This window comes from Nymphaea colorata, chromosome 3 (assembly GCF_008831285.2).
Source record: "Nymphaea colorata isolate Beijing-Zhang1983 chromosome 3, ASM883128v2, whole genome shotgun sequence".
NCBI lineage: Eukaryota > Viridiplantae > Streptophyta > Magnoliopsida > Nymphaeales > Nymphaeaceae > Nymphaea > Nymphaea colorata.
The window spans coordinates 2,473,074-2,498,435 of NC_045140.1; the positions used below are offsets into that span (position 1 = coordinate 2,473,074).

At 35.9% G+C, this 25,362-nt stretch overlaps 2 protein-coding genes and 1 pseudogene across 2 annotated transcripts; all 3 read right to left on the reverse strand.

Moving 5' to 3' along the window:
* Positions 1-950: 950 nt before the first annotated feature.
* On the reverse strand, positions 951-10,071 carry LOC116250718 (COP9 signalosome complex subunit 3-like; annotated as a pseudogene).
* Positions 10,072-10,507: 436 nt separating this feature from the next.
* LOC126409876 (pentatricopeptide repeat-containing protein At2g22070) lies at positions 10,508-11,893 on the reverse strand. Its single transcript, XM_050076582.1, has one exon. The coding sequence runs from the start codon at positions 11,891-11,893 to the stop codon at positions 10,508-10,510; it is 1,386 nt and encodes a 461-aa protein (XP_049932539.1).
* On the reverse strand, positions 11,769-13,159 carry LOC116250721 (pentatricopeptide repeat-containing protein At2g22070-like). Its single transcript, XM_031624571.2, has one exon. The coding sequence runs from the start codon at positions 12,835-12,837 to the stop codon at positions 11,899-11,901; it is 939 nt and encodes a 312-aa protein (XP_031480431.2). The 5' UTR covers positions 12,838-13,159; the 3' UTR covers positions 11,769-11,898.
* Positions 13,160-25,362: the final 12,203 nt, after the last annotated feature.

Here is a 25,362-nt window from a genome sequence, read left to right on the forward strand (position 1 = left end):
CGATCGTACGAGTTTTGCGGATGGGGTGAAATTTAACGCGGCCGTACGTTTTTCACCCGCTCCACGACTTTTTCACCCGGCAATCAAACGGGAATGACGAACAAATAATACTTCCTAAAAGGAAAATCATTAAACATACGAACTTTATTGTTGTATGGTGTAAGACATGAAAATAAATCAATTACTAAATTTGAAGGGACTTGATTTTTTGTAAATATAGGGTTCTATAATCTCAGTGAGAATGATGGTATTCTGACCACAACTCAAAAATTATAAATTCAACCAGGATTAAACTTGAAAGCTTGCATTGGATTGGGAGAAGAAGAGTAAACAAGCTCAAAACTCTGTCAAAGGTTTCTTGTCCGTGAAGTCCAGAAAAGATTTTGATCAAGGAGAAGATTGATGGGATGCAAAAACTACTTTCTTTATGAAAATAGACTCTTTAACGGTTTCGAAGAAACTAAGTTCATAACTAGGAAAAATCAAGTTTGCTACCAAGAAACGGGTTCTTTGTAATCCCCACTTCTTTTGAAAAGCTTTGCGTTATGTGAGTCGGTCTAACCCTTCGGGTGAGTGGAGAAGGAATCCGGGCGAGCTTCGGGCACTTTATGCAGACTCGAATTTGGATTTAAAATATCAACTCAGATTCAGATTTGAATTCAGATCGAAGTTAGCCTTAAATAAACATCATACATCTGATATCCTCAACATATGTTAATGGGTCTGGATCTGTTTTTGAAAATCCAATTCGGAAAGGATTCAGATTGTGAAAATTCGGATCCGGATTCGCCTTCAGGCTCTCCCGCTCACCTGAAAGAGTAGTTGGTGGATGATTCCCGAAGTACATTTTCAGAATTATGTACCATACGAAATCTACACCACGTTTGTGCAATTACTAAATGTGTGCGTGTGTACATGTATGCAATGCACATGCATCGATAAGTTGGGATTCTCGCTGTTTCAATAATGTTTATACTATATCGTATATATAACCCAGTCATCAAGAGACCTTGTAAATCAGTGAAGTTCAAAAGGCATTGATGAATTAGAGAATCCAACTAATAATTCAAGAATTCAAGGATAGAGCTGCTTCCCAACAACCAATCAACATTGGCTACATGAAGACAATTTTCATTAGGCAGTCATCAACAGTCGGGATAAGCATGTCCTGCACAGTCGTGGTGGACCTATGCCGATGGAAACTCAATTATCTGCAGCTAGCAGTGAACTTCCGCGAAGAGGAAGAAAACAAGAATACATTTTGCTCCCTCATATACCCGCTTGAAGGAGCAATACGTTGGATTTTAGGCATATCATGAAGCTTACAGAAATTCATCGCCTAAGGTTCAGATTTCTTCTTTCTGAAGAAGGGATATACAGGGAATGATGACTCTTTAAATGTCGTCGTTTCTGTTGACAACCCATGGTTGGAAGCTCTGGCTAGTATGCACCCATTGCAGGACAGACCTGGATATCAAAACTCCAGCAGTAATAATCCCACCTGCGCACTGTTATCAAACATTTGTTACGTTTGGGCATACTACGGCACATTCTTTTATAAAAAATTTTGTAGCCTTTAAAAAGTTAATCCTGTCGATACCTTCAGACCAGAAACTTTTGGGGAACACTATCAAAATCATCAAAATCCAATCTTGTCCTCTCTCTTCCAGCCTGAAGAAAGCGAATTTAAGCTGAGGGTTATAATCTACAAACTATTAACATAAGCATTAAAACTACCTCTGTAACATATGAAGGGTCACATGCAATGCTCTCCTCTACAGTTTTCAGCTTCTTGGAGATGCCCATTATCCTGCAACAAAAGACAGAAGCAATCATATTTATAGGATATCATGAATGTACGAGGAACTAAAATAGGAGAATATGGAACTCCCTGGTAATTGGAAAGAGCGAAGACATCTATCGCACTGTAAGAATAATAACAATTCATAGTTTTTTGAGAAACAAACTTAATTCATGAGAAACTAACATTTATCGACTATTCACCTGATTTCTTAGTCATACTCGCAAATTAATTAGTCTTTCTTCCATATACATGAGCATATTTTGCTAAAATAGATAACTTTTCTGTGTACACGTACATATATTAATAGTACATACATCATCTATCCAATATCATACATGTAGACTTATTTGCTCACATACACACACACACACACACACTTCATACTACAAGAATAACAACATTGTCAATCTTAATGGTTCTGAAGCTGCACAAAAAAACCAACTGAATTCATGAGAAACCAATATTGATTTATTAACCACCTCATTTTTAGTCATAACTCAGCAACTTCAAACTGCTTTTCTGTTAAAAGTGTTATGTCTGCTCCAGTGCTCCTCTCTTCTACATTACTTCTTTTTTCTGTTTGACTTTGTAAAACGTATATCTAGCCATAGACTAGTGGGCTTTATTCCATGACTTCAGATACGGTTCCTGCATACTTTTTTGGTTAATAAGATTCATTATTTCTTAAAGTGCCTCTGTGTACCCATTCAAGTAATTCAATTCAAAGTATCACAATACTTTCTCTAGTCTTGTTCAACCAAATAAATCAACAAGTGGTACAAATAAGGTGTATAATCATATGACTTATATTGATGACAGAGAAATGGACTTGGAACTGTCAATGCAGCTTGTGATGGACAACCATGTACCTTGAAGAGAGAGTCTCAACAGAAATAGTCACAAATATCATTTTCATGTTTTAAAGAGCGATGTTTTTCTTGGGTATAATACGACGAGCTTTAGAAAAATGAAAAAATATGGTAAATTTTTATTTATTTTTTAAATAGTAAAAAATAAGAAAAAATAAAACAAATGAGAAACCAATAAGACAACATAAAAAAAATAAGTAGATAAGCAACAAACAAAAAATTAGAAAATGGAAACAAGTAGCCTAGCATTAAAAAACATGAAAAAATGCCTACGATGAAAAAAAAAAAAGGCTTTTCATGATATTTTCACTTTGGTGTTTTATTTTCAAAATTGCCATTTTCTTCAGCTGACTTAATTTTCACGTTTTTACTTTTTTTTTTCTAAAAAAACATGTTTTTGAAGACTATGATAGAATTACACATGGTTGGCAAACACAGGAATCAAACTCCAAGACCGAGTTAGTGGGTCAACGAGTTGATGCGACAACTCAGTCTGGTCAGGTCATAAATTTTTATAGTGTATTTTTACTGTAATCTTATAGTGTAATCTACTGTCTCACTATCCAGAATAGAGCAACATGATCATGGTTATGATTTGTCAACAACTCTAACCATGAAGCAAGCCATTAATTTGAGAACACTTGCTTAGCTATTATTTATCTCTCTCTCTCTCTCTCTCAACCACCTGACTCTCCATGAGCCTCTGGATGTTTAGAAATTGATGTTGATAGATAATATATTTGCAAATTGTGGGGATAGTATTCCTTCCATGTCCCTAATAAAAGCTTTCATAAGGAAAAAAAAAAATCAAAAAATAGTTAAAAACATAATAAGGAAAATGAATTTTACATTTTAAAACAGTTAAAACCAAACCCGGACAATTATGATCCAAGTCACCGATCGAGTCAGCCAATTCTTGCCCGAGTCGCCCAAGTTTTGGTGCTACCTAGCCCAGTGAAACGACAATCTGAAGCTGACTCATGTGAATCCCAAGTCAACACGCTGAGTTAGCCAACAATGGAATTACAGTAACAGTTCAACTGTTCAAATACCTCCATGAGGAACAAAAGTATGTTTCATGAGAAAAGGGAATATTTGCTACCAAAACCATATTATGATCTGCACTCATATTTATAATTATGCTAAACAAAACCTACCCAAATTTGACATCTCAGCAGCATTTGGTTGTTGCAGATATATCTCTGGTTTTATTTTTGTAATTTTTCTTTTTGTTTCTCTCCTTACGAATATTAACAGTTGTGACTATTTTATAACTTCTAAAATCTAAAGAGTGCCTTAATTGCAGTTCTCTTTCATAGCTTGCACCTCCAGTAATCTGCCCCCATGGTTCCACTGTGCATGCTGGGTAGCATGTGCGGGAAAGGAAAAAAGGAAAAACAGAGTGCTCTTCTTCATGGAGAATGCTCTTTATTAGATAACCTAGAACAGGAGACTACTGCAGAAAGAAAAACACGTAAATAACTGAAGAGAAACACTTCATCAATTCAAAGAAAGGACTGACCAAAAAAAAAAAAAGAAACTTTTTCGACTAAGCTCCAGCCAAATCTCAGCTCTAGCTTAGCCGAGCCAAGCCAAGCTCGAGCCAGATCACCTCGGCTCGTGAACATCCCTACTCTTGTCCACGAATGGTTGTCTCAGTCAGTGACAATGCAAACTAGGCACATTAAGACAGCTAGAGAATGCCCATGTACTGCATTGGAACTTCATCAAAATAGGACAGAAAGGAAAGGTATAAAATACAAACCATGCAATAGATGAATCAAGATGCTGGATCATCTCACAAGTCTTATACTGCTCAGGGTCCTCATGAAAGCTCACCATCCCATCCTTTTGATTGATTGTAGCAAATATTTCACCATCTTGTATCTAAAAGGATGTCAAACCATAGCAAGGATTGAACCTACTAAATCAAGAAAAGGTATATGAATCTATAAATTCATGGGCAACTATAATTCAACTAAAGTACCATTTGAAGCACATGCATCTCGGCTTGCTTGGCATCCTCAACTTCTACTGTGTTTGCTATATCTTGTAGAGATAAAGTCAAGTAGGTTTGAGTCAATCTCTGGATATTGCGTTTGTAAAGAGACGATAAAACTTGTTTCACAAGTCCTACATTGTTGTCCTGTATAAAGTTATCCAAATATGCAGACATGATCATATGGTTAGTCAAGCAAATCAAAAAGACGGTAACATAGAAGAAAAGATCAAGGTTAGTTGCTGAATGTGCATTCAACTACTGGCAAATCCAACACAGTCCAAGTAGCATAATATAAGAAGAATAAGAGGCCAATTCAAACTTTAGCTATTACACATGGAGGGACAAGCAAATAAAAAATGATGGTCCTGATTCTTTATAGACAGACATATTCATCCAAAATATCTAAAGCATAACATATACCTTTTAAAGATCTAGGAGAACAAAAGAAAATAATTGTGGAAGTGCAGAATCATAAAGTATGAGACTTGTAAACTACCAAGAATGAAATACATACATTCTTAAACTTCTCTACATTTGAGTTGAAACAGCTCTGCAACCCTGATATCTTTCCTGTGCCATAGCTACTGGCTAAATCAACATAAGGCTGCAATAACCACTTTCATGTTAGGATGTGCAAAAATGTCCTTTTCCACAAAACCAGATTAGACATCTAATAGAGATGTTTAGCTGTTTGGAATATTAGAAACTGATGCAACAATTACACACTTCACAAAGCACAAATGACAGGTTATCCTTCTAAAATGTATTAAAAATTTAAAAGTGTGTCTAAGAAATCTGTATTCACGAAAACAGCAGTCTATCTAGAGAACAGGTTCAACAAAAATAATCTAACTATGGCACTTGATAAGCAAAATTGTGTTGGATCCTGATTTAGTACAAACGATAATACACCAATGTACCAGGAATTTTAAATAAAAGTTCTGCAATGTGACCCTTGTACCTGATACAGTAAGAACAACGTTCTAATATGACATGAAAATTTTGGAGTGACACATGAGAGTGATCGAAAACACAGGAGCTAAATTGCTGCTCAAACGTAATAATGCATAAAATGGAAGGAAGATAAAAAAGAGGGACTCATGCTGTATCTACATGAATATGATGCAATCATGCATTAGGCCACTGGGTGTGGGTCTGGACAAAAGGTATTCTTTGGTATATGGTGCATTCACTGTTGTCTCCTCTGTACTGTGGCAATTCTCTTTTATGTAGTACGGTATTGTCTAACTAACACAGACACGGCTGAAAGGCTACAGTACCTGTTTCAACAAGCTGACATGGTTATGGCAACATAGCTGGACATGGCAATCTTGATTTTTGCAGGTTTTTTGTGAAATTTTGCAGTTCTTTTAATGAAATTTTGTATTTCTTTGTGGAATTTTGGAATTTTACATTTTTTTGTGATGTTTTCCATATTTCTTGTGGAAATTTGCAAATTTTTAAAGAAATTTTGCATACACAAATACATATAGGTATATATACCTTGTCGTATCCCCATGCCCACAATTTTTTAAATTGTCATGCCCATACCAGTATCCTGTACCTGTACCCATACAGTGTCCATGTGGCTTGGAGTATTTTCATGCTTTGATGTACTAAACCCATAGTATATAATAGAAGAAACTAGGTCACAACCCAGATTGGGTTTGTGATCGTCCTGCACCTCTTATCGTCTCTTATTTCTTGCTGTTGATTGAATCAAATGATATTTCTCAAAGATCTAACATGGTATCAAAGCAGTGTTAGATCCTATGTATGTGAATGCCTATATCCAAGAGATGTCTATCTTTTTCTTGAAGTCATGATTTTATCCTGCTATGTCCCACCAGATATCCATTTCTTCTTGAAGTCAAGATGTTATCCTTCACCCCAATACCTTTTCCTGTTCTTGCCAAGCCCGATTCCCAAAGAATGTTGTTTGTTTTTCCAATCTGTTTTACTTATCTTTTTTTTTCCAATCTGTTTTACTTCAATATTCATCATTATTGACTCTTATCTGACAGGAAAACCCTAATTCGCCTTCACCCCAATTCTTTTTATTGGTGAAACCCTAACCCAATGGAGAAACCCTCGCCCGGATTTTTTCACTCTTGCGTTCCCTTCCTGCATCAAATATTTCCCGCTTGCATTTTTGTTTCTGTTCACATCTCTTTTTGCCAAAAAATTTTGTTGACAATTTGGGCCTTTTGTTGCTTTTGTTCTTGTTTCTGTTCACATCTTGTTTACCCACTTGGATTCACTGAGAAAATGTGCTATAAGAATTACAGTTTATAAATGCTGACAAGCAAAAGTGCCAAAGAAGTGTAAAACAATCTCTTAACTTATTCGGTCATGTTGCAACTCCTTGGAAATTAATACAACCACAAAGGAGGGGAGAAAAACAGTAGAAAGCAAAATGCCTCGAAACCAACACATCCCTAACATTGAAAGGTTGTTTGCAAAGAGGAGGAACAGAGGTAGAGAGAGAGAGAGAGAGAGAGAGAGAGAGAGAGAGAGAGAGAGAGAGAGACTCCTGAAAGACAACAACAGAGGCAACACTAGAGCAGAGAAGGCAAGTGTGCCCACCAGAAGTCTGATCATCACATGGTTATTGTCTTCATCCAAACTAACATAGAGAGAGAGAGAAGAAGAAGAAAAAGGGTTTGGGGTTCAAGCAAACCCATCTTTGTGTGCTTTTGCTTATATGTAATCTAACTGAATCATAGGTCACTCTGTCAAGTCAGATGAATAGGCTGACTTATCCGAATATCACAAAAAATGGTCAAGTTGCTTCTCACTGTGCCTATCACCTTTTTTTACTCGAAAGTTATCCAAGTCACATTGACCCAGCTTGTTCAATAAGTGCAATTCTTCTCTTAACAGAACTATGGATACTTTTGACCAACGAAAAACCTGTGTTACAATAACAGTGATATAGTGATAGTAATAATAACAACAGTAATCATTGCTGTTATTGTTGTTAATGGTGTCAGAATAACTACTCAGCCAGCAGTGGTTATTGAATTAAGAAGTTTTTATTTCACCACCAATCTTGAAGTTTAAGAGCATACAGATCCACAGAACTAATATTAATTAATTAACGCAGGTCAAGAAAATAAGAAACAAAATAATGCTCCAAAAGGAAACCTAAAAGCAAAGTGCACAGAAGGTTGCTCAATTTTTAATGTGACATTCCAGGATAGATCATGGAACACTGTGATCTTTATTCAAGAACTTTTCCCTGTTATCCAGGTTGACATTGTGACCATAGAATTTTTGTTTTCCTTCTCTCCTACTAATATATGACTAGAAAAATTGGCATTATTTTCCCCCCCAACTACAATTATTTTCTCTGACAGTAGCAACAAGTTTCAAACACTACAAACTAGCAAAGCTGAGAATTTTTTTTTTTAAAGGAAAGAAAATAAGCATCAACGCAAACTAGTTGTGAACCACTTAAAATATCAAAAAAGAGAAACACACTTCCATACCTGAGAATATAATTTAAGATAATTCTGTGCTGCACTAGAAGTGTATTTGGGGAAACTTGGTAGCTGTTACAAAGACCATAACATATAAGAAACTGCTTGATATCCATGATCCATCACAGTAGTACTAGAAAAACTTGAAATATTTACATGGAAAATTTAAGGCCTTTAGGCTTCAGCACAACGGAAACCATTTTAATATTGCTACTTCACATTCCACCCTTTTATGAATAAAATAACTTGAAAAAGAACTTGACTTTGCACAGAAACAATAAATATTTGACAGTCATTCTCTGCATCTGAAGAAAGTAGGGCAGCTTATTGTTTCTTAATTAGTGAAAATAAGAGGAACATTACAAGATAGTGACATCATACAGCCAGACAGAATATTACAACAGTTTAGAGATTTCCCGTAGCAACATATGTTGTTCAAGAAACATGAATATTCGATGAAGATCAACCCATGAAAGTGCAAGAATAAATATTGTACCTGCCCATTTTGTATCAGAGACCAAAATGTACTTCTTGTAAGCTTCAACAGCAACAGCATGTATAGCAGGCATCAGAGACGTAGTGGCCTGGATATATACTGTGGTAAGTCCATGTATAATGGTGTAAACTAAAGAAAAGGAAAACCAAACATATCAACCAACTGCCTTAGCAGCATACGTGACGCAAAAACTCCAGTGCTTTATGAAAGCGCTTCAGTCCTATATATATCATCCCTCTGCATGATACAACAATTAATATAACTAAAATTACACTGTTAAGAACAGATAAATCTGAGTGAAAAATAGTGGAAAAGGATGAAAAAGTTCAGTTTTAAAAAAAATCCTGCAAAGAAAACAGGAAGAAGTAGAATCTGACACCACAGCCAGACAGAATATTACAACATTGTATATAATGAAAATCAACATTTGAGCATCAAGAAAAGATAAAAAGGAACATTTTAAAATACCTCTAAACTCAAACTTTCAGTATTGATATGTCATACAACTCTTTTCATTGTTAATTAGAAAGGTCAACGAATTTTTTTATTATACCAGCTACTCAATGACTAGCAATTTATTGTTTTTCCCTTTAAAGGGGAACTAAGGAATGCACCTGATGTTCGGCCATTGTTCTCTGAAACACCTTGTTTCGGAAGAGCCTCTAGAAATTCGTAGCAAGGCTTTGTCATCACCAAGACCCACATGCAATTTTTTGACATTGTCAAAGTGAACACACCAAACAAATTTAGTCATATTAATAAGAATTACTCAACTATTTTTTCATATACCAATAGTTTTGCATAGATTTAAGGAAGCCGGTGGAAAATAATAAACACAAGAAAAGATTATTTGAAAATGTTTTGGTTATTTTTAACTCATTAACTTACATAATGTCACTGGCATACAAATTAAATTTATTGAAGAATGTGTCCGATGAATTATGCAAAAAAGTTAAGCTACTTATAGCACTATTAAAAACTTGGGCCGGTTCTTAGTTATGGGCAAAATCTAATGAGCAACTTCGGAAGTTTCCCTCAACAGAATTTTGCTTCCATTATCTGAAATAATATCTATGATGCTAATGGTGCATAACCAAAAGCTATAAAACCCAAAAATATGAAGCTATTCAATGATCATATTGGATCAATAGACTAGGTTTAACAAGCAGTATCAAGAACTTGATTGACTTGATGGATCAGTGGCTAAACCTACCATTTTATTGGCACATTTAAGACCATTACAATTGTTCTCGGCACATTTAAGATGATTACAAATTTTAAACAAGCTTATTTACTTTGAGCAGCACTTAAAAAAGGAGTAACTAGAGGAATATCGAAAACAAAAGAAAACTTGCAAAGTAGCAGGTGGAAGCACAAGCAGAAGAAAGGAATTTCAAAGAACATGTGTGCGTCAAAATAGCAGTTTTTACCCTCAAAGTAAGCATGCAAAGATCATATGGAGCTGGATTCTTTTCAGAGATGCAAAACGTGGAGCTGGACAATCTTGAACCCTTCCAATCAAATCCTTACACCAGATTCAGCACTCTTAGTCTGCATGGTTTCACTCCAGTCTCCTCTCTTCTCAACCATAAGAAGAAAGAAGATGCAACAATCATCTAACCTGAACAAGTAACATGGAGTCTGCCACTCTGTCCACCGTATTATATGTAATCTGGTTTCACAAGATGCAGAAATTGCAGTTGTAGGATGCATCGCCAACAACCAATTTATAAAATGTGAATCCTTGAGTTTATAGTTTCAGTGCAACTCAAGGCAAAATTTCAGAATGATCTTGAAATCAATTTCTCTTTCCATTGATGTTTCCACTTTGGCTGTTACGCCCTTAGATAAACCCTACCAATAGTCTTTGCAGGAGCACAAACCATTCTTGAAATGATGAAACCTATTAGCATCCCTTAGTACAATTTCCCTTTGAACAAGTCTTGAGACAAACTTGAACCAAGCATGACAATCATTGCAAACTCTAAGATTTTTCATGATCCTTAATGTGCTTCCATCAGCAGTACTGATCAACTCAAAAGCAACAGCAAGCTTCTCGCTGTGGTGACTCAACAGTTGTTCTTTCAACTCCTCCTCAAGATCATGCAAGACTGAGCTAGTATCCGGTTGATAACCTAACTCCCTAACTTGACAGCAAAGCTTGCTGACCATTGCATAGATCTGCTCTCTCAGTGGATGAAACGAATCTTGTACACCAAAAACATGCACTTTCTTCTTGATTTGAATCCAGCAACATCCTGGTTCTTTCTTTACCCCTCTGTCCTTCATTATCTTCCTAATTTCAGCTGCCTCCTGCCATTCACCATACGAAGCATATACATTGGCAATTACTGCATATGCTCCACTATTCTCTGGCTCAATTGCTAGTAGTTTCTCTGCTGCCCTTCTAGCCAAATCCACATTGTTATGAATTCTACATGCCGAGAGGAGGGCACCCCGTACCACCACATCTGGTTCGACAGGCATACTTCTAATAAATTCATCAGCCTCTTTTAGCAAGCCAGCACGCCCAAAAGGATCAATCATGCATGCATAGTGACTCATCTGTGGCTCTATTGCATGCTTTTTATGCATCATCTGGAAATGGTGCCAACCTAGATCAACCAACCCTGCATGACTGCAGGCAGCCAGAACACCTATATAAGTAATATGATCAGGCTTTTTCCTTTGCTCCATCATCTCATCAAACAGCTCTATAGCCTCATTTCCTAGACCATGTTGTGCTTTGGCCATGATCATGCTTGTGTAAGACACTGCATCATGCACACCTGCATGCTTGAAAACATATTCAGCAGCAATCAAGCTTCCACATCGTGCATACATTGTTACAAGTGCATTTGAGACAGAAATTGTTAGCCTAATATCATTTCTAAGCACATGAGCATGCAACTGTTTGCCATAATCCAAAACTCCAGAGCTTGCACATACACTAAGCAAACAAGCAATAGTGTAGTCATTCGGTTCAATCCCCTCAAGAAACATAATGCAGAAGAGTGTCAGTGCATCATGATCTAGTCCATGTTGAGCATATCCGACAATCATTGCCGTCCACAATACCACATCCTTATCACTAACCGAATCAAACACATCTCGAGCAAGCTGCAATTCACCAAATTTGATGTAGCCGTGCATAAGTGCAGTCAATGGAATTACATTAAGATCATGTGTCCCATCAGCAATTTTACGAGCAATTTCTAGCCTACCTGACTTTGAGTACATTGCAATTAAGGCATTTCTAAGGGGACCATAAGAATCGAACAGAATTTTATGATATAGGCATGCAGCTGCGTGCCTGTCTTCAAGAATTCAAGATTGGCACAAGCGGTAATAGTAATGGTTAATGTAAAACTATCAGCTCTAACATGATGGTTTTGCATCTGAACAAATAATTCCAGTGCCTGCAAGTCAAATCCTTGTTGATTGTACCCAGCAATTACTGAGTTCCATGAGACACAGTCTCGATCAGACATTGTTTCAAACAGCTCTCTAGCTTGTTCAATCTGACCAGACTGCGCATACAAAGAAATCAAAGAATTCCATGACGAGATGCTCCTCACCCGCATACTGTTGAACACAGCTTGCGCAACTTCCTGGTCACCGCACTTGGCATACATGTTGAGAAGCGAATTAGCAACAGAGACATATGCACTCAGTCCAAACTTGGCCACACAGGAGTGCACCTTCCTGCCAGTATCTAAATCACCAAGCGCAGCACAAGAAGCAAGGATGTTGGTGAACGTGAACTGGGTAGGGACCACACCCTCCCGTATCATCTCTAGCAAAAGCCCGATGGCATGTTCATGTAGGCCGGAAAGATTCATGCCTACAATCATGGCTGTCCATGAGATCGAGTCTCGTTCGGGCATCCCGTCGAACAATTTTCGTGCAACTCCAAGCTGCCCGCATTTGGCGTGCATGGAGATGACGGTATTCCACGAAGAGATATTCCGCTCAGGCATTTCGTCGAACAATCTGCGTGCATCTTCAACAAGACCATTTTTGCCGTAAAAGTTGATCAGATTATTGCAGAGGAAGATGCCAACGCGAAGATTCAGTTTCACCAGCAGAGAATGGACGGATTTCCCAGACTTCACGTCCCGGGTGTCGAGACAGGAGCGCATAAGAGAGACGTATCGGTCGACGGAGAACGAATCGATACGCATCGCGCCACCCGATTGGATTCATGTTCGAGGCATCAGCGGGCATTTGGCATCGCGCCACCCGTTCCCTCCTGCTTGGATACGAGATTCATGGCTATCAAACATATTGTGGCGCTATAAGTTCGTGCAAATAAACTTCCATTGGTGAGTATCCTTGTCTCTTTATCTCATCCAGCCATACAAGGAAGCGAGTCCTAACTAAGAGAGAGCGCATCCAATAAATTTAGACAACATTTATTTTGATGATCAATAGATTACAGGGAAAGAAAAGCCAGTGTTGCGGAGCAATCATATACAGAGAGAGGATCCATGGTTGGATTTAAAGTTTTATATAAAAAATGCAATTCAAGATGTCTCATAGAAGTGATTTCATATATGTATGCAAAGTTAACTAAGTTTTTTTTTTTTTTCTTGGATTAAAGGGAAAGAGAAAGAAAACGGGAAACCATTAATTGATGTTGGAGAAGAAAGTGGAGGTGTTGATGGCCTTGATCATTGGACATAGACACTGATGAGACACAAGATTGATATTAAAAAAATGGTATTTAAAATGGAACATGAATATTGTCATTAATTTTTTCCGTTGATAGCATCCATAGGGTTCTCCTTTTCTTTTTTCTTTTTTTTACTGAAGTATCTTCAATTATGAAGTTTGTAATGTTTTTGACTTGGATGGTGCATTTCACAGCTCAAGTTTTTCTTTTTTGTGTTTGCAGATATTATTTATTTAGTCATAGACAGATTAAATGTTTATTAACTTTTTTTAAAAAATAATTTGAGTGAAAAGGTGTGCGTGTTTTGCTTTGAAGCCTATGCCTTGCCTCAAGGACGTTCTTTCCGCTTTCGACAACATTGAATGGTATCTCTTTTATATATATATATATATATATATATATATATATATATATATATATATATATGTGTTTAAGTTTAATATTTTATATATATGCTTTAATCATTTGTATCTCAACCTTGCTTAATTTCGCCAAGCTGGATATCTTTTAAAACCTTAATAACGAATAGTGCAGAGTAACTCTCTTGTGTATTATTAGATTTTAAGAAACAAAGAAAAAAGAATGAATATATATATATATATATATATATATAGAGAGAGAGAGAGAGAGAGAGAGAGAGAGAGTATTTTCCTATAAACCCTCGGTCAACATGTGAATGTCGACCACATATAATTCGCCAAAATGCATTTGTGATCGAATTACTATATGTTGGTTTTCTAAATAGATTTACTTAAATACGACACAATTGGATAAAGAAACCCTGATCTAAATATCATGTTCAGCCCACTTACAACTCGACCCGACCCGACCCGACCCGATTAGATGGGCTGTGTCCTTCAAGAGATGGGTCCCACGTCGGTGTGGGAGGATCAGAAATTGGTGGCAGGGCGGTGGGGGCCACGCTCGCTTCGTACTCCGTAATAAAATAAAAGGACCCAAAGGAGAAAGGGGCATTGCCCCTTACTTAGGGGTACCCTACGCCTGGGGAACCCCAAAAATAGTCCGTAGGGGTAAAATCGGCATTATGTTTTAAATTCCGAAAGCCAGTCCATCTTCTTTTTCTTAATCATGGTGCCTGCTGTGAAAGGGGATCGACTTTCCTTCCAAATTTTTCTTATTTTGCTCTGTACTCAAATTTTTTCTTGAAAATAATTTTCCAAAAAAACTTATTTCAGAACATTAAAAGAAGTCTGAGGACTTAACTCAAGATTTCACGACCTTAAATTTTAAGATCTTTTTTTTTTTTTTTTTTTAGAATTTCTGTATAGATGGTTCTCAAGTTAGATCTTCTTTTTCTTTTCGCAATAAAAAAACACAGGGATTCAAAAGTATATGGAAGATATAAAGTTTATTATCTTGAAATCTACAATTAGTTCTAAGGTCTGCACTTTCCCATAAAGTTGCTGCTCTATCTAGATTTAGCACTTTGTTCATAAGATTAAATGGTTGAAATTAAGATATAAGAGTAATCAAACGCCTTCATATATATTTGCGATTGGGATAAGAACAAACCAAGTACAAGCATAAATGGCGAAATAATTCTTACCAGATTCAACTAATTTCAATAGAATAAAATTGGTCAAAATCCTTATATCCAATTGGGTTTATGTAAGGGGTCTTTGGACTAACTATTTTAAGTAGATTCATAAATGTTATATTGTTCTAAATGGGCATTTGATATACTCAGAATCATGGAGTTTTTATAATCAAAATGATTAATTTTTAAGAAATTATAATTATTAAACAAATGAAGCATTTTGGTGTTCAGAATTAGGAAACTGAAACTTGGAATTTTGATTTCATTCGGTATGAGGAAGAATTATGATTTTAAAATTTTGAATCAAAATTTCAAATCATCAAACACCCCATAAATTTACTTAAATTTTTAGGGCAGATTCATGTAACAATAACAAACTATTAATGTTATCAAGATTCAAACGACTCTTTACGGATCTAATACTTATTAGATTCATCTTATTTGCAACTACAAAGATTAGTAGAAATGAGGGGCAAGAAGAAGAGAAAAGACTTGTTGTTAGCAACTACCAGCAATATGCCTTTGTTTTGGATGGACTTGGTGTTAGCAACATTAGGTGATCTAGAACAGCTCTTTGCATGTCTTAGGTCATAGGTCAAGCAAAAATTGTACCAAAAAGTTAAGGCATTTTCATGGAACTTTAAAAATTGTACAAAAAGTTTTCTTCAATTTTTGAAGCAGGTATGTAAAACAATAACATTCTATTGCTATTGTCAAACAGCTTATTTGGGTGTGTTTGGCAAGCAAGAACACTAGCATAGTGCTCAATGAAACTATTTAAAAATATTAGAAAAAAATCATGAAATACTAGAACACCGTGTTCTATAAAATTACACATTTATTAAACACCGTGTAAGTATTGTTTATGCTCTTAGATTACAAAGAACAAAAACTCGGCTTTAAGAAAACCGGGTTTGTTTTGCTTATCAGCAAAAAAAAAACAAAAAACAAAAACAAATGCAAGTTATGTCCAAAATCAAGGGTTTGTTTAGGTGACGCTCCTACCAACCCAATTTTGACAAAGCCATCTTTTGAAAGACGACACGATTCTTAGGGGTTGTTTGGGTGACACTCCAAATCAGGTTTAAAGAATTGGATTTGAAGAAAACTCAGTTTTGAAAAAACCTGGTTTTGTAAAAAGAAGGGTAAACCCCTTTTAAGTTATTTAGCGGTTAGGTTTTGGCGTAGCTTAGCTGGTTGGATTAGGGGAGGCAGTTCTATAATTCGATTCTAGTCTAAGGTGGTAGGGCACGACATCCAAGTTAAACAGTGCACTGTTGCTATTGCTGACACTTATGCAATTTAAGACCCTGAAGACAGGAGGAATGGGGGGCGCTTTGGGCCTCGCTTTGGACATCTCGCTCACTCAAACAACAAAACGAAGTTTCTAAAATTCATTAAAAAGTTGTTGGTTTTCATAAAACTTAGTATTTACAAAACTGAATTAATTGAGGGTGTCATCCAAAATGCTCCCTTAAATTTTTCATGACTTGTCACCTAAACACACAGTCCCCTGATTTTTTTTAAAAAAAAAAGTTTTTATGAAACCTGGTTTTTACAAAACGACATTGTTGCATGTTATCATTTCATACGCGACTTGAGTTTTCAAAAACACCGAGTTAATTTACCCAAAACCGTGATATGAATCCAGGTTTGAACGGCAAAAGGCACGATTTTTCAAGTTTTTTTTTGTTGCTGCGAATTTAAAATTTCACATTTCCACTCAATGACAGATGAGCCGGTTGGAATCATCTGCGTCAGTAAAATCTACATCTCAAATTTAGTCTTTGTGTGGCCCCAACCATATTTTACTTCTCAACGTGGATGGGCACACGTGGCCAGCTTAAACCTAGCTCATCATCATAAGTAGGGTAGGTTCGGCCAAGACTATTGAGGTCACCAGCCTAGTCTGATACTAGCCCGTGTTCGTATGCTCAAGGTTGAGCAAACAGTCTTTGTGGAAAAAACAGAATATAATAAGTGAAAATTCACTCTCTCTTTTTGTAAAGAATCTAAATAGGTGACACCAAAAAAAAAAAAAAAAAAAGTTCTACCTCAAAAAAGTGTAAAAGTGAAATACTGTCGTGATTTTGTCTCATAACTTGCCTTTGTCCCAATCTATTAGCAGTTCACTTATATATATATATATATATATATATATATATATATATATCCCAATCTATTAGCAGTTCACTTATAGATATATATAGACAATATATAATAATCTAGTGTGTTTATAAATATGAGTTCAGCATAAATTATGCTTAATGTAAATTGCTTTTAAGGAAGACATTGATTTTTATACCATTAAAAGCTCTTCATTTTGACAGTTATAGAAACATGTTACACTAAATTACTCTCTCTCTCTCTCTCTCTTTCCCTATATATATATATATATATATATATATATATATATATATATATGGAACATTTACCCTTAGATGCAAGACCTGTGAGAAATTATTTTGGTCCTTTATTTTTCTAAGGTGGAAGGCTGTGAAAAAATCAAAGAGAAAAATTTGTTAATAATTCTAGCTGACTAAAAATAATTTGTTTCCTCTTATCATTCATTTCTTCTAGTCTTCCACCTTGGAAAGATTAATTATCAAGATGATTCCTTGTGAGTTTTATGCCTTAGGGTCATATACCCCTCAATATAAGAAATTGAGAGGTACCACATTCCTGTAAGGTGATAGACTTGTCTGGAATCATATTAGTCATCCATCTTTTCAAGATGGACAGTTAAGAAAAATAAAAATAAAAAGTTGTTAATTAATACTTTTATATTTAATAATAACATGGGAGAAATTCAAACTTTTAGTTGCACTTTTCAACTGTGGTCAATTGGTGTAGGTAAGCACATCATGTCTGTTGATCCAGCCTTCAAAAAAGTGTCAAAATCTTTGAATATGGTTAACAAAAGTATAATATTTAACTTGAGTGTAAGAAAGTAGGGGACAAGCCCTAGCAGTGACCCGGGTCAAGATATTTGACTTAAACATTAAGCGACTAGAAGGTAAGGCTTGGATATATACAAGAGTCGCAAAAGTCACAAAGTTGTTGAGCCATACAAGAGCGATTCATTTACGCTATCATGATGAGTATAATGACAACTCTAGTAGTTAAGCGACTCAATCAACACACAGGCCGAATTTTTGTATATGTTTAGTGAGTTTGAAGATAGACATGCATCAAAAAATGTATCCTATCAATATATTAAAATTAGTACTGGTTGGCCTGGTCGGCTGGTGAGAGTCTGGTTGTCAGTTCAATTTTCAATGGGCGTTAGTTTTTTGGATTGCAAACGATGGATAGAATCTGGTTGTCAGTTCAATTTTCATGGGCGTTACTTTTTTGGATTGCAAACGATGGATTTGTCATACTCTTAGTTGACGGATGTCCCTCTTCTCACCCACATTTCAAAGATTCTGGAAACGAGAAAGAGGGTGGTTTCGACTTCTCGTCGAATTGCTAAATATTGAATAACATGTCTAGTTTCATTCAAGTTAGGTGAGATTAAACTTGTGTGAAGCATACGTTTGACGCGCTTAGCACTTTTTATTGCACTTGGAATGACCAATTTAGATTACATTCCGAGCAAGAGTTGGGCCACTTGGCTTTAAGTTGAAATATTGTATTGTACTTGGACTAATAGCATCACTGATACCTTAATTTCAATAGTCCAGTTGGATGCATTACACTCTAATTGACGGGAGTCTTGCTCTTTACCCAGATCCCAAGGATTACGGAAACGATGAAAGGGATGCTTTTGACCACCCAAACAATGAATAACATGTCCAGTTTCACTCAAATTAGGTGGGATTGAATTTGTGTGAAGCATCTGTTTGACGCTTGGCACTTTTTATTGTACTTTGAACGACCAATTTAGATTAATTTCCGAGCAAGATTTGAGCCATTTGGATTTAAATTGGATTTATTGTACTTGGACTAATAGCATCACTGATAGCTTATTTTCGACAGTGTAGTTGGATGTGTCAGACTTTAGTTGACGAGTGTCCCGCTTTCCACGCAAATCCCAAAGATTTTGGAAACGAAGAAAGTCGTGGTTTCGACCTCTTGTCGAATTGTCAATATTGCATAACATGTCTAGTTTCATTCAAGTTAGGTGGGATTAAACTTTTGTGAAGAATCCCTTTGATGTTTGACACTTTTTATTGCACTTCAAATGACCAATTAGATTAGATTCTCAGAGAGTTTTGGGTCATTTGGCTTTAAATTTGATTGTATTATAGTTGGACTAATAGCATAGCTTAATTTCGACAATCTAGTTGGATGTTTTGCACTGTAGTTGACAGGTATCCTGCTTCCCACTCAAACCCCAAGGATTCTGGAAATGATGAAAGGGGATGCTTTTAATTGCTCCTTGAATTGCCAAATATTGAATAACATGTCTAGTTTCATTGAAGTTAAGTGATATTGAACTTGTGTGAAGCATCTGTTTGACGCTTGGCACTTTTTATTGCACTTCGAATGACCAGTTTAGATTAAATTATGGACAAGATTTGGGCCATTCGGCTTTAAATTGGATTGTTTTGTACTTAGACTAATAGCATTATTGATAGCTTAATTTCGACAATCTAGTTGCATGTGTTACACTCTAGTTGACGAGTGTCCTAATTTCCACGCAAATCCTCGAAAACGAAAGGTTGGTTCTGACTTCCCCTTAAATTGCTAAAGACTGAATAACATGTCTAGTTTTCGTCGTATCACGTCATATGAGCGACTATTTTTTGGACCTAAAAATAGTTGGTTCTCTCTCTTCCCCCCTCTCTCAATCATATTAGAGTCAAATAAATCCTACAATCTAACCTTTAGCACCATTGGTACGACAAACATCTAACCTAAGAGGTCCCCAAGGCTTGGGGTCTGACTTGTAGATCCCTGCTGATCTCAAATCCGCATTAGACAAAATCCACCGTAGAAGCAAACAGTGGATGTCATATACGATGATTTGATTTGATATGTTTTGGTATGTGCATTAAATTACAAAAACCATGTACATGTGGTGGGAGAGAAAAAACTAAGTACAAATGTATGGTTTCAAAAGCATTGTCACAGAAAATGCGTTTTATTCGGAAAAAAACGTGAAAAAACAAGTCAATCACATAAAACTTGAAAAACAAGTCAGTCTTATAAAACGTGAAAAAACATGTTTTTTTTAATGCTAAAAAATAAAAAACGTGAAAAAATGCATATATAATATGTGTTTTTTCACTCTTTTTCCATATATTTATTAGTTTTTATTTTTTATAAATTTTAGGATTTATTAAATGTTTAAAATTTTTTAAAAATTCAACAAGATTTTCTCAAGATATTCCTGAGATGTACAAGTTTGTTGTATTATACCAAAAAAATTACTCTTACACATTTTTTGTGACAATGGTTTTAAGATCTCTGTATCTATGTTAGCCAGCATCTTAGATGAGAGATTGCTATTAATTATCAAACATAGCTTAAAGTTTGAGATTCATGAGGATCTGAAATGGATCTCAAATCCATGTTACATTATAAAAAATGTGGATTTGAAGTCCGACTAAATGGAGGGTGGTTAGACCTCAAAACTAAGGACCTCATATCCGTAGTAATCAAATCAAATGCAACCTAATTCGATAGCCATTGAAAAATATTTGAAAAAAAAAAAATCTCCCCCCTTGAAATAAACAAAAAAAAAGTCAAGCCTTAATAGGCTCCGATTATTGTTGTTGTAAAGGGGGAAGTGAATCCGTATGCACGAAGATTCGTGGTGTATCGGTGAGAGGATCAACTAACTAACAAAAATATTATAATTCGGTCAATGTTTCTATTTATAATTAATTAAATATTTAGACAGTGTGGTCGCACTGGCACGAATTCGCTGCTCCCCATAGGCCTCCATCCCCTACACTGCACGAGCACAGGAAATTTTACACGTGGCAACACCCCACTTGCCTTAAATAAATTTTCTTTAATGTGCAGGGTAAAACAAAAAAAAAGATACTTAAATATGGGGGGAGAAAGAGAGAAGACAAGCATGAGTGCCTTCCAGGAGGCTTCTTGTCGTGAATTAATGGCTGCTATGTGTGTGTGAGAGAGAAAGAGACAAAGAGGAGAGAGAGAGAGAGAAGTATAATTCACCCCTAAAAAAAATGATAGAGTCAATGCAATTTCATTTTGATGTCGTGTTCTATCTTCCCTATAAAGTAGTAACACTCCCGAGAGTTGATATAGACGCAGCTTTGTGAGACGATAAGTATTTAGAAAAAAAATGGATGATGAGTTTGCTAAACAGCAAGAATACTCTATGTGAGTGTCTCATAAATCTATCGCCTATCGTATCTTTTGGATAGATTCACGAGACACTTGTTCTTGTATATCCACCCTATATTTTAGGTAGATTTATGAGACACTTGTTTTCGTATTTCACTAATCTGCTTTAATACGTAAGGCGGATTAATGAAACAAACACAAAATATTACGGCTACGAAATGAGTAAGATAAGTTCCGCTGGTACCAAACCAACCAATTTTAACTTTGTAGGGTTTGGATCAATATAGATTGAGATCTAAATCCAGATCCAGACTCATATTAGCTACCATGGTTCGCTTTCTATGGTCCAAGACCCACATCAGTAGCACGCACATGAGATTGCTAGCTCCTTTCGCTGCCTATTTAATGGCTTAGCCATCTGATCAACGCGTAAACAGTGTCTGCACGGAAGTGGGAGAAAGAAGTCAAGAAAACATTGTAAATGGTTGTTGGACTCTTTCTCCCAAACTTCAAAGATGGGATGAAATATCGCACGGATGAGAAATTAATGGAGACGACTATGATCTCGAGGGAGCAGACAGACGGATGAATGAACCATGACAGTGAGCCAAGAGTGCAGAAAGCTTTATTGGAATTACCTTTTCCAGCATTGTAAGAAGTTTTCTTTTTCCACTTCTCGAAATTCAAAAAAGAAGATCCTGGCATTGCCCACTGAGTTCACCTTACAATGGTCGCCCACAAGGCGACATGATCCACTTTCTATGTTGTGAAAATGGGAAAGGGAAATCCCAAGTTGTTGCCTTTCACATCAGAATCAAACGGATGCTTGGAAAATCTTTTCTCCACCCAACCTCATCTTTAAAAAAGATGCCTTATGCATAAAAAAAAAAATGCATGATAATAAAACTGAAAGATTCATTTTGTGACGCACTCAAGTAAAATCGTATTTACAAGAATGCGATAAGTACTCAAAAAAATTAAATGTGACTAAAACAGTATATGGTCTAATTTCACGATAAAAAGGCGTTTACTATAAAGTTGTAAGCAGTTAGAGAAAATAGATTGCGATAGCACAATCCTGCACAATCCTGTTTTAGAAGGATTCATTGTAGTATGTAATCGTTTCATAAATATAACATAAAGATTTTGATATATTTATGAAATACTTTACAAAGTATTTTATGAATATACAACTCTTGAGATGGATTCATAAAACCATTACAAACTGTTCTATTTGCCAAACAAACTAGAAGGGCAGAAACACTCAAGTTTCTTTAACGGACTTGAACTACTGACATGTAGAAAGCAATATGCGCCGACGGTCCTAGGTGGTGCAAGTGAGTCCAATTTATTCGAACCAATTTGAATTTGATACCTTGTTTTTAGGACATGGGCGGTACGACTAGGGTTTGGATTTTGGACTTTATGTCTTTGGAACTTTTTGGATTTGAAATTGGATCTGCAACATTGTTTCATTTTGCCAACAAGAACTCTGTACTAGGGCACCGAATGGCGCCTTAATCAAAATTTCATGAAGCGGGAAGCTGCATCTTCATATAAAACAACTACTCGAGAAAAAAGGAGCACAAGTGAAAATGGCAAGGTAAAAAAGTTCATATAAGTAAGAAACAAGAAATCAGTGACAAGTGAAATGAGCTTAGTAACAATTCGAGGTTATGTAAAAATTAATTACCCTCAAGAAACATAAAATACACTGAGGACAAGTGAGTATTGGATAATGGGAACAAAAAGTTGGTAGGGGAGAATCTGTTGTTCAGCTAAAGTAGCATATGTAGTTGAGAAACATTTATAAATGAAATGTGCTTATCATGGAAGGATGATTAAAAAAAGGCAGATGTGGAAAAAAATAATGTTTGATTAAGAAATCAGATCTGATTCAGAAATGAAAAAAATTGCAGGCGATCGGATTCATATTTCAATTTTAAGCAAATACAAAATCGGATTTGGATTCATATTTGCCGGATTTAATTTCAAATAAATATCATACGTTCAATATTTATTCGTTTTGAAAGTTTGTTCGTAATATATCAAAATGCATTTTGATTTTGTTTGCTTCTTTAAAATTCGGAGTAGGAAGTGAAAGTAAAATCGGTTGTTAATTTAAAAATCAGATTCAAAATGGTATAAATTTTTCCTTCTTCGTATTAAAATATAAATTTGAACCCGTAATATATGAATATCCGATAACTAAAATATCATAAAAAGATTACATATCCAATTTCAATCCAATATCTTGACATCCCTGCTTATTAGATCATGCCTAATTAATTATAGAAAAAAAAAACTTTAAAAAATGAAGAGATTAGAGAAAAATATCATAGTCCATCTATGGGATATAAATAGGCAACAATTTAGCCTGATTCATTTGGTCACAATTGGCTCAATTAAGAACTTGGGGTTATGTTTGATAGTCTTGGATCTTTGATCCAAACCCACCACAGATTTTAAAATCTTAGATCTGTGGTCATACCCTCCTCCTCTGACTCCGTGGTTTTCACAACGTAAAACAGATTTGAGATCTTTAAGAAATCCACTGTTTGTTTAAGCTGTGGATTTAACTTAATATAAACTTAAATTCACCCACAAATCCCATACCAAACATGGCCTCATCACCTTGATGAAGATCAAGATTTCTAACACCCAAGTCCAAATCTTTGTCGAAATAATCTCTGTAGAATATATATATATATATATATATATATATATATATATATAATATTGTATCTATCTGCCTTGGATTGAACATAATCACCAATCAAGTTGTTGGATTTGAATTTGACATTCGGCGTCGGTACCGATATCGACTTCCTACTCACAAAGTAAAGATCTGGATCTATACATCTTGACAAGACATTTGCTCTAAATTAGTGAGTTTGGACCACAGAACACGAATCCAGATCAGTCCAAATCAGGTGATGTAATTGAGCGGTTGGATCAGATGGTCTAACTTGATGCTGTTCTGCAACAAGGCACCTCTCAAGTTGGTCACCTCAAGCGGAGAGCTACCCTACTTGGTAGGCGGATCATGCATGGGCCATGGCCCTCTTTTCTACACCTTCACTATTCTCCTCCTTCCTTTCATCAATCATCACCTTGTTAACATCAACAGACTGCACATGCACTGTGATTTTAATGGCGAAAACTACTGTAATGATAATTGTTCATAGCTCGAGCACACCGACGGGCCGTGCAAATGTAGGACCGTTGGCACATACTATACTCTGGACTGGAGTTCAGGCCCATATCATGTCGGCCACAAACAAGGTGACAAAAGTTTCATCCAAGATCCGATCCAACTCGAACTCTGGATCGCTTAACTTGAATTTGGTACACGCTTGATCCAATTCGAGTTCGAGAAAAAGGTGATGAACATTTTCATCATCTAATATCAGTTCGCACTGTTTTTTCTTTGTTTTTCTCTCAACCATCCATCTGCTTTAGATAGACGGCCTTAGTTAAACCACTTAATGAAACTTGATTATTATTAATCGAATCGAGAGCATTTGAGATCAATGAAGTCAAGATCAAACCTTTCTCCCGCTCATTTTGAAGGAGACGTTTTTAACGATACAAGAAGAAGAAGTGACATGAGGACCTTAGGTCTCGCCTAACAATATCTTTAGGTTAATGAATCATAGATTCTTGTGTACATTTTATAGTACATTAGGAAACTATGTCACATCGCATTTATGGATCTAAAAATTCAAGGTAATGAAACACCCTTTTAAGAGTGTTTCGTATTTCGTATAGAAGATTCATTCACAATCCCTTTCATGTGAGACCTACAACGTAAACCAACAGTAGATTTCACTATTGTGTAACAATTGAAGATTTGAGATCCAATTGTCTACCCAACACATTTATTGAAGTACATTAAATAAATGCTTGGTATTGGCAACAAAAACAATTTGTTATTGTTTCAAAAATTAGGACAATTTCATTGTTCTGTTGATCTATCCCAGCTTTCAAAATAGATTTATAAAGCGGTAATAAACTGTTTAGGTTTCCGAACGGCCTTTAAATGTCAGATGAGAACGTAAAACATGCTTTTCTTGTCGTTGGAATAATTGATCGGGTCGGGTTGGTCACCTAAGGATCCGAAGCAGAAGAAAGACAGTTGGACTAGGACCCAACCCGCCATGCTGAGCGGACCCGGTTTTCATTCTCCCCGAAATGGCGTCATGCTCC